This window comes from Bombus flavifrons, chromosome 2 (genome assembly GCF_040668555.2).
Source record: "Bombus flavifrons isolate JBK064 chromosome 2, iyBomFlav1_principal, whole genome shotgun sequence".
Taxonomy (NCBI): domain Eukaryota; kingdom Metazoa; phylum Arthropoda; class Insecta; order Hymenoptera; family Apidae; genus Bombus; species Bombus flavifrons.
This window is the reverse complement of record NC_138443.1, coordinates 7,016,491-7,026,975: the sequence shown is the minus strand read 5'-3', so window position 1 is coordinate 7,026,975 and position 10,485 is coordinate 7,016,491. Positions and strand designations below refer to the sequence as shown.

Here is a 10,485-nt window from a genome sequence, read left to right as displayed (position 1 = left end):
ACAGATTTAATTCACATTTATTTTCATTTCTACGCCTAATTATGAACTTCACAGAAGGAAAGTGCGTTAGATACAAACTGAAATGATATTAACTCGTTATTTATGTATTATTCTTAATTAACCTGTTAATCAGGGAAGGCTAGTTAATGTGTCACTCAAATTGATAATCCCGTGACATAATATTTTTATTTGGGAATTTTCGAACTTTCCTTTCCGTTAGATTTTAATTAATTATCCCACAATTACATTTTCAAGGTACAAAACTGAACGAAATGAAATAAATTTGACTATGGTATTTTCTAATTCCATAATCATAGAAGATTTTTGTTCAGACATGTCCTGGTTATCAGGTTAGTTCTTCGTCGTCTAACTGCGGATGTCTAGTAGTCGTTTGTATATTTGAAATACATATATGTATGTGTTATATTTTTATAAACTTTGTCAACCAGATATAACAAGGCAGAAACCTTCTGACAAATTTAATTATGCCCATATTTCGTGCGCGTTCTAGTTTTTGCCTATCTGACTACCAATTTTCATAGAAGCAGAAGAGATCACATTTTATTTATTCATCATTGAATTTTATCCTTCTCTTCATTGGTTCTATCTTTATTTCGTTTCTTTCTTTCGTTCATATAAATCAGACTGAAGGTTCTATTAGTTAATAATAAGTATCAACATCTACGTGGCAGGACTGGAAGAAGAACTAAGGAAAGGACAAGCTGGGGGCATAGTGGTAGGAGAAAGAAAGGTATGGTCACTGACATATACAGACGATATTGTGCTGATGGTGGATAGAGAAGAGGAGCTAAAGGAAATGCTAAAGAGATTCAAAAAAATTTTTAAAGGAAACCGAATTGGAACTGAACACGGAAAAAACCAAGATAGTAGTTTTCGAAAAAAGAAGGAACAAAAGGAGACAAAGAAAATGGAAATGGGGAGAGCAAGAATTAGAAGAAGTGGACGAGATAAGATACCTAGGGTACATACTGCAGAAAAACGACAGTGATAAGAAACACATACAAGGTAGAAAAAAGAGAGCAACAATAGCAATGAAGAAAACATGGAGCGTGGAAGAAAAAATATTCAAACAGGACTACAAGAGGAGAATGAAGATGTTTGGAGCACTGGTAGAGAGCGTGGCGCTGTTTGGAGCAGAGGTATGGGGCTGGAACATGGAAGAAAGACTGGATACAAAGAAGATATGGGAAATGGATCTTAGGTTTAGACATGACAACACCAAATTATATATTGATAGAAGAATGCAAGCTAACAAAAATCAAAGAAAAAGCATTAAGAAGAGCAGCGAGGTATGAAGGGAAAGCCTTAGAATCAAAAAAGGAACTAGTAAAGAAGTGCATAAAGGAAAGAGAGAGAAATTGGGGAAATGGCCAAGAAAGGAAAAGAGCAAGAAAGAGAAAGAAGGGACTAGAAGAGGTGAGAAATGGAGGGACACAGATGGAAGCAAGAGAAGAGCAAGAAAGGATGACAACAGACCAAATTATAGAAGAAAGAAGAAAGAGAGAAGCAGAAGAGAGTAGGAAAAGGATAAGGGAATCCAAATATAACATACATTACAGAAAAATCGCCAAAGAAGAGTTACCAAAGTGCTTAGAAGGGAGGATGAAGTGGAAGGACAGAAAAATATTAGCAAGATTCAGATGTGGAAACGAGACTAAAGCAAGGGAATACTGGAAAGAAGAAAGAGAAAAAAGATGCAGACTATGTAAAAGGAAAGAAGAAGACCTGAGACATGTAATAGAACCAAAGGGAGAACCAAAGGACATAGAAAAAACACTTAAGGGGGTATTCTGGTCTAGAAATTTAAAAAAATCGAAAATTTTTTTTTTTCATATTTCCAAAGTTTAGACATTCAAGAATATGCTCTTAAAAGGATTTTTCAAAATTTCAATTATTTTATGAGTTACAGCCATTTTTGTGACACAGCATCTGCTCCGGTCCGACCGGGACCAATGTGCAATAAACGGTAGACGCTGCCCGAGTACCTACGTCTCAAAACTTTAAACGCGTTTTTCTCGAAACTACTTTTTTCGAGTTGGCGTGCACGATATCTCAAATTCTAATGAACCGATTTATTTTAAATTTGGTCTGAATATTCCTTATATACTCCTCTATCGTCCGGATTAGGCTCAGCTCAAAATCTTTAATATTACTATTTTTTAAACGTTCGGAATTGTCAAAAAAACGTGCGAAATAAGAAATTTTTTTTCAAACGGCCGTCATTTTGTGAAAAAATGTTGTATTGACTTTTCCAAATTTCAGACGATAGCGGCATCCATACTAATTAAGAATCCGTTCGCATTTTTTGTTTCGGATGACAAGAAGGGTTGATATCATGCACGTCACGACACCCCATTTTTTGGCAGCACCCACTTTGCCAGCTCATAACTCTTTAAATATTGAGTTTTTTTTCAGTGAATTTTTTACGTAATCTCGAAATATCAATAAACAAATGCTAAAAAGAAGGATAGCAAAAATATTTTTTGTTTCGCTTGTACAGAGCTTCAAAAATCGCCCGAAATTCATGCCTCTAGACCAGAATAGCCCCTTAAATGAGACTAACAAAACTAAAAGCAATAATAGAAAAGAAAAGGGCAATACAAGACAGGGAGGAACGACAAGAAAGAAACACAGCAAGGAGGCAAAAGCCCAAAATAGTTTTTAGTTATTAGTTTTTAGTTTTTAGAGATAGAATAATTAAGGGAGTGCAATATAATAGAGTGGATAAGAGGGGAGGTAGGTATATAAGAAGCGAAATAGGTAAAAGAGATGTAAAACCGAAAGCTCGTCCAAAGCCGAAAGGCACGGACTGAGCAATAATAAATAATAAATAATAATAAGTAAATTCGTAGTACCCGTTGTGGGATGTCGTGCCAATATCGAAGCCTTTCAATAGTATGTGATTTACATTATAGATAATGTAATTTTCCTGTAATCAATTATGTAAATAATGTGTATAATATAATAAATAATATTATTTATCAATTATAAAGTGCACAAGGGCGGTCATAAAAGTTAGTTTTACTTATTTAATTGTAAATAAATATTTATTTATCTCATATAATGCATATATTTCTTAAATATTATTTAATGGAAACATTCAATAATATTCATTACATAATATTTATTGATATAAATTATATATTTCTTCATGAGTTTGAATATATGCGTTGTTTAAATCAAATAACTGTATCGATATTTAAATAAAAATTTTAATAAATATAACAAATGAAAATATATATTATACTTTTTAAATATAGGAATTCATTTAACACGTAGTAAAATATATTAAAAAGAATTAATGTTTAATTATTTTCTTTATATCAGTAGCTCGTTTGAATAGTCTGTACTGAAACAGTAAACTACAAAGAACACGAATCAGCTGTGAACTGTCAAATTTTTGTATTGTTACAGATTCGTTAACATTTATAACTTGTTTAACTTGAAAATATTAGGGTAAGGAATGGAATTATATGGTTCCTACTTTTATCTTTTAACATGAAAAGTATTAGTAGGTTTTAATATAGAAAATAACGATATACACACAAAAGTAAGGTTAGAAACGCTTGTTTTTGAAAGAACGTTTTTGTAAATATAGGAAACAAGTGATGCACAATGTCTCCTGACCCTACACAAGAACCCATCGAGGAATCATTAAATATACCAAATTTACCTCTTGATAGAGGAACGAATGCATCGGATAGTGAAGATGATGATATAGGAATGGCAGGATATGTACCACTATCTCAGATTCCTGCTGACAGTGATCCGATGTTGTATGAAGACGAAGTATGTTTATTATTTAATGAAATATTTCATTTATATATGATGAGTACTTATATTACACAATTTCTTAATTTCTTAGGATGATGAATGGATAACTAACGCAGCTGAAATTAATCAAACACTGAGATCCCCAATATTAGAATCACAGAATGTATGAATTCTTTTAGATTTAAGGAGCAATGTTACTGTGTTTGTCTTTTAATATTTTTATTAATAATGTTGTACATTCCTTATAGGACAGTATGTCAGAAACAATAGAAGTTTGGTCATCTCCTCACAATCGATCTAACATAGATATGGATGCAGATAAAATCAATCAAGTGAAATCTATGATGGCATCTTTTACTTTACCAGTTACAGCAATTCCAGAATGGGCAAAAGCTATATCAGAAGAACAATGGAAGGAACAACTTATTGGACGTATTAAAGAAATGCAAAATAGAGAAAAATAAATTTAAATATTTCTTAATTAATTCTTTTATATAAAATTATGTATATAGATTAATACAAATTAAAACAATCTTCTTTTTCAAGTTATAAACTTGATATCCATTAATAAATGTTAAATTTCCAAATAAGCAAAGTTAGTGTATACATTTAATTGTATACAGTAGACAAATCTGATATCATGTAAACTGTAACAAATAAAAATATTTATTTTATCTTAATTAAACTTTCACTTAATATATGTTGATATATGTCCTATATAAGAATATTTTATATTTTATTATAGTCAATGCACTTCACTTTATACCAGCACTAAGTTTTTATTTGTTTATGATAAATGATTACATGAATATATGGTATGATACTGTTCAACATATGAAATCATGCTTCTGCCCAGTCATACACTGCAAAGAACACACTTGCATTAATGATATCAAATAAAGGTACAATGACACTTATAGTTCGAGATCTGCACCGATACTGGCAGCTTTTTTGGGATTTAATTTCAATCGTAAAGTGGCAACATCGTCTTCTATTCTTACCAATTTTCGGAATTTCTGAAAGAAAAATATGATTTAAATTTTGTAAAATTGAGAAATTTTAGAAAAAATTGTATTGTTTAGTTAATAAGATGATTGAAAAAAATATTTAGTTAATGTACCTCAGAGATAGTTCCAGATGTTGTAAACCAAATATAAATCATATATCCAGGAATACATAACATTGAAGAAAGACCACAAAGCCATCCTAACACGTGACTCCACCATGGATATTCATACGTAAGATATTTTACGGGAACGAATTTAATTATGTTAAAAGCAAAAACGCCCTAATTTGAAAGTTTATTTTAATTAGACATGATCAGAAATGTAAATTAACAATTATATGTATATGTCTAACAATGGAAATTGTTATTTTACCACACAAACAGCAGGAGTAGTGAAGGTCCAACATATTTTCCACCAGTAACATGGATAATAACCAATCATATCACGAATTCCATCGTAGAAACGATTTACACCGAATGCCCACGAGACGGCAATGCATTCAAAGAATATTAAAAACAAGAGGCAAAATCCACTAATGGCATACGAATCCAAGAGTTGAAAGACATACATTCCTCCCTGAAAGGATTATGAAAATACTCTTTTTTGTGATTGATTTATATACAATGATAAAATTTAATTTTTGTTAATTACTCACTTCAGTAACGCAAGAAAGACCAATAATATACGAGATAAAACAGACGATTGCTATGAATAATTCTTTTCTTTTTCTGAGAAGACGCGGCCATTCATCTACCGCGGCTGTTATAAAGCCTTCAACTGTACAAAACTGTAAAACATAATAATCGATTATTTCATTTTCGTCACATTAAAATATTTTAAATTACCTGACTGTCCAAGCCAATAAGGATAAGCATAAAAAAGAATAAACAAGACCAAATTGATGATCCTGGTAATTCTAGAACTGCGGAAGGATAAACCAGGAAAGCTAAACCTGGGCCTAATTAAAACATTTAAAAAATATAAGATATTAGTGCCAACAACAGATATTAAAAGCAGTTTAATTTAATATTAATTATCATAATTACCAGAAGCTGCCACGTCCGCCACAGGTTTTTGTTGTTCGTGAGCCATGAAACCAACAACAGAAAATATAACAATGCCACTAAGCATACTAGTACATGAATTCACTGTACAAACAATTAACGCATCCCTAAAATAAATGCAATATTTTATGTGACAACACATAAACAAACGCGATATTAGTTGAATTAAATGTAATTAAAATTATTTGAAAGAAATATATTACGTTTAAATAAAACGTAAGTTACTCACTTATAAACATTATTATTAAATTTATTGTAACTTCCAAGAGCAACCAATGCACCTAGACCCAACGCATAAGAAAAAAATATTTGAGTCACCGCATCTATCCATACCTATAAACATTTATTAAATTATTGACAGAAAAGCAAAAAAAAGTAACAAGATTCTAATACCTCGGGATCACTGAGTTTTGAAAGATTTGGCGTTGCATAATATTTTAAGCCTTCTATTGCCCCTGGTAGGCTTAATCCCCTGACCAATAAAACTGCTAACAATGCATATGGAAATAATGATGTAAAGTACACAACCTATACAAAAATTAATATCGATTATAAGTCAATTTTATTTATAAATTATAAATAATTATGGAATCTTACTTTTCCAGTCCACTTCACACCTTTCCAAATACAAAAATAACACATGATCCACACGATAGCCAATGTACCTGCTAGTTCCCATCTTATTGAACCTATGTTTTCTATACCATCAGAAATTTGAAGAGTACGCCTCCTTTTTAGAATAAAAATGATATATACGAGTATAGAACAAGAACTACAGTAGGTAGTTCTTCTTGTGTCATACAAACTTACTCCCAAAATTCTTTCACTGGATCGTTCAGTAAAGTGTGGCTTAAATTACCAATCGAAGTAGAACATATCGTATCTTCTTCTTCGGGCCAACATAACGCCTCTAAACGTTCTGAAGATGTGAGACAGTAACGTGTATTCCAAGGATTGCCGCATGTTCTCCATGGCACATCTATGTACATATTTAACTAATATTTAAAAAATTCTATTTTTTGTGCAACCGTATTAATATTATGTATGTTATTTTCGTACCAATTCGTAAAGAAACCAAAAAGTAAAAAAGTGCCCATGCCAATATAATGATATAGTATACGTTAGTCCAACAGGAAAGTACACAAGTGGCGTATCCAATGCCTGTTTGTAAAAATATTTAATGGTGAAGTAGTAGCGAAATGTTTAAGCGGGTATAATTAGAAATATAAACCTTTGAAAATCGGAGCTATCTTAAAGACACCTAGTCCTCCTATAGTCATCATCTGTCCTAATGATAACTCCATTAGGAACATGGGTACTCCGGCAAGTGCAAGAGCGATAAAATAGGGAACCATAAAAGCACCACCGCCATTTTTATAGCAGAGGTAAGGAAATCGCCATAAATTTCCTAATCCTATGGCCAATCCTACTACGGATAGGATAAATTCGATCTTAAAACAAACAGACAAAAACAATTCGACATTAATAATTGATTGTCAGTCATGATATAGATACCTGCATGTCTTTTTTGTTATACAAACTTTGCTGTTATAATTCATATAAATGCTTTTTATATGTTCACCTTACTGTTCCACATTCCTCGATCCGGCAATATTTTGGTTTCTTTAAAAGCCGAAGATTGCAAGCATTGAATCGCCTCAAAACGAAAATCTTGCTCTTTACCGCCATTTGAGACTCTTAAGGGTGGTTCAGCAAACAGAGCTTTTAATTCTTGAACAGGATTCACTGGCCTACATGGCAGAGGACTAGTGGACCTATCTACCTTGGGTATCTTAGAAGACCCGCTTGAAGGCATTATTTTCTGTCCGAAATACTAAATCGATCGAATTCACCTCATCCTATTAATTCTTGTTTTAACCTGTAAACAAATATGAATTTCTAAAGAAACCTCTGATAATTGGCCTTCTGGAATTCTTGAATATTTAGAACACTGAATGTCCAATCTACAGCCATTTAAACGTTCAGATCTTGGGTTTTTCTCTAAAATGCGAAAGATTAATGTCGTTTAATTTATGTACACTTTTCATATGTCTAATTAAAAAGAACGTGAACGCTAAATAAATTGTAATATGCAGCAAGTGAAAGATAACGCGATCATTTCTAAAGAACTTTGAATATTCAGCAGTCATCGTAGTTACGTGAGATACTTCTACACAAGGGTCTTGATGATGATGGATGACAGACAACGAGCCACTTCCGGGAATCACGTTTGTCAAACGTTGTTCCCATCGAACAACCTTGTCCTATTTTAGATTAATCATCGGTGAAAGAAACGATGTCATCGGAGATCATCACGTGGAACAACGAACTATGCGATCGGCGGACGTCTCGTCACAATAAAATTCATCCCGATTTAAACTTTCAATTTGCCATGTAGGAGGTAGAAAATTATTCATTAGCAATTCTGTCGTTCCATTTCAAGTACCTACTCAATCCACACTTGGTGAATTATCATAGTTACAACTGAGAAACATATAAGATTCGTCCAACTTCCAATTGTAAACAAACTGCTGTATCGACAATCATTAACGAATTATTCATGGGTGCAATGTCCTTTTAATGATACCATCCTCGGTATAAAACAATTTACAACTTCTACACTTCAATTGTGTAATAAGCTCAATTGTATAGTGACTGACTTGAATGAATGAAGATAAATTAATCTTTAGGATATTTTCAGCCAATGTTACTGTCACCCTCAACGATTATGTCAATATACAAATAAACCAATAAACGTTAACGTAATACAATTTACGATATAAACAAAAATAGCAAAAATAATATTTAAAAAATGTGAAATATGAAATAAATTATTTTTATTAGAAGATAAAATCCTGCTGATTATATCTTTTTATTGAGGCATCTCTTATACTCTTCCAATAACTATATAAACTACGTTTTACGTATAATAATGAGAAAGAAGATACAACAAGAAGAATCAAAATAAGAGAAAATCACTCAAATCGAGAAACACATAACGTAATGTCGAATAGACATAACATAATACACATAAAATGTTATGGACATAACCACTAACTACTTAAGTAGTATCTGACAGTCTATCGATAGTCATGTCTCACGAGAAAGGATACTCCTCTTTTGCAATACCGTTTAAACAATGTACGTACGTGCACAATTTCACGAGTAGATATGAACTGAGATTTTCACTGGACTTATATATCGATAACAGCCGTGAAACGTCGTAGGCGAAAGAAAATTGATGAAGCGTGTCGTATGTCGGCCCGTGTCGTTACGTTCACAAATCGCGCTTACGTACGATGAGTGTTGAGATTTCTACTGTGCCCTACAGATCTACCCCACAATGGCGTTCAGTCCCCCAAGCACCAACACACCTTCGTTTCATTCAACAAATTAGTGCCACAGTGTCACTCTATATTTAGGTGCACTATGTGAATGGTGAGAGAGCCCCGGAGTTCGCTAATAACTGATTGACCACACCGATGGCCGCGAATTGCTCCCTTCTTTCAAGAGTACATTTAGAATGCACTGAACTACACTTGATCTTGACTTTATAGTACATACATCATCAACTTATTCTAAAGTAAAATACAATTGGGTACCGATTTCATTAGTAAACGATTTATTATAGATTTATTCATATATGATCCAATAGATTTGTCAATAAGCATCAGAATATCTGCAATTAAAAAAAGAAGAAATAGTCGATATACTGTTTTAAGGCATGAAGGAAAAACAAGTAAAAATGAAAGCATGATAAAGGTAAAGAATAAATTAAAATATTATAAAAAAAATAACACAATGGGGGTTTAATAAGAATGATATCAAGGAGTACTAGGAATTATATCGAAATATTAGAATAATGGAAAACGGAAATGAGTTATGAAAGAATAATAGCCGGAAACATTTTGTAAACTCTCTCTTCCGGTTAATTGCTACAATTTCACGAGTACAAAATAAATGTTTGTTTAGTTAAAATTGAAGGAGACAAAGATTATACAAATAACATTCAAGATAATAACAATACAATGTGTTCAACGCGAAAATTATTTTATTAAACAAATTTTCGGATACTTTTTATCTAGGTATAGTATTTATTTTTTTATATATACAACAATGTTTTTATTTTATAAAAGTATTATAGATATAATTCATTAGTATATGGAATATAGAACAGTGTAATTAACTCATGTATAATCATTTCATTAAATAATAAAATTTTAATTATCTGTCATCCATCGTATGTTTACATAAATAACATATTATTTTGTGTCTACTATTCTCAAATTGTTTTATTAATTATACAAGATATACTACATATATACTTGTACATTTTACCTACAGAAAATATCTACAATTTCAATACATAAAGACTAAAATAATTTCTTATTAAAATTCTTATTAATTATTATTTGAATTCCTATTAGTTACTTATTCCTTTACAAAAATAATAATTAAAAAAGATAATTTAATGGTTTTTATATACAATAATAGAAAAACGCATATTCGTTTAAATATTATGTAAAATTTAATTGATTTATAGCAGCCTAAAAACCTTTAAATTTTCATATTTAAACTGCCAAACTACGATAATGTTATGTCACGTGACGACAATCTTC

At 31.5% G+C, this 10,485-nt stretch overlaps 2 protein-coding genes across 4 annotated transcripts; one reads left to right on the top strand and one right to left on the bottom strand.

The window, feature by feature from the left end:
• Nucleotides 1-3,355: 3,355 nt before the first annotated feature.
• Nucleotides 3,356-4,348, top strand: LOC138188202 (male-enhanced antigen 1). Its single transcript, XM_069129779.1, has 4 exons — nucleotides 3,356-3,477; nucleotides 3,620-3,810; nucleotides 3,887-3,958; nucleotides 4,044-4,348. The coding sequence occupies exons 2-4, from the start codon at nucleotides 3,637-3,639 to the stop codon at nucleotides 4,257-4,259; spliced, it is 462 nt and encodes a 153-aa protein (XP_068985880.1). The 5' UTR covers nucleotides 3,356-3,477; nucleotides 3,620-3,636; the 3' UTR covers nucleotides 4,260-4,348.
• Gat-1B (GABA neurotransmitter transporter-1B) lies at nucleotides 4,269-9,350 on the bottom strand. 3 transcript variants are annotated; one of them, XM_069129764.1, is made up of 14 exons: nucleotides 9,241-9,350; nucleotides 7,449-7,745; nucleotides 7,098-7,317; nucleotides 6,926-7,027; nucleotides 6,677-6,845; nucleotides 6,464-6,596; nucleotides 6,260-6,394; nucleotides 6,096-6,199; nucleotides 5,849-5,973; nucleotides 5,648-5,760; nucleotides 5,458-5,589; nucleotides 5,175-5,378; nucleotides 4,916-5,083; nucleotides 4,269-4,811 (listed from the first exon to the last, which is right to left on the bottom strand). In XM_069129764.1, the coding sequence occupies exons 2-14, from the start codon at nucleotides 7,680-7,682 to the stop codon at nucleotides 4,710-4,712; spliced, it is 1,941 nt and encodes a 646-aa protein (XP_068985865.1). In that variant the 5' UTR covers nucleotides 7,683-7,745; nucleotides 9,241-9,350; the 3' UTR covers nucleotides 4,269-4,709. The 3 variants fall into 3 exon arrangements, with proteins under 3 accessions (XP_068985865.1, XP_068985848.1, XP_068985857.1); XM_069129747.1 differs by lacking the exon at nucleotides 9,241-9,350 and adding an exon at nucleotides 9,016-9,204; XM_069129756.1 differs by lacking the exon at nucleotides 9,241-9,350 and adding an exon at nucleotides 8,026-8,952.
• Nucleotides 9,351-10,485: the final 1,135 nt, after the last annotated feature.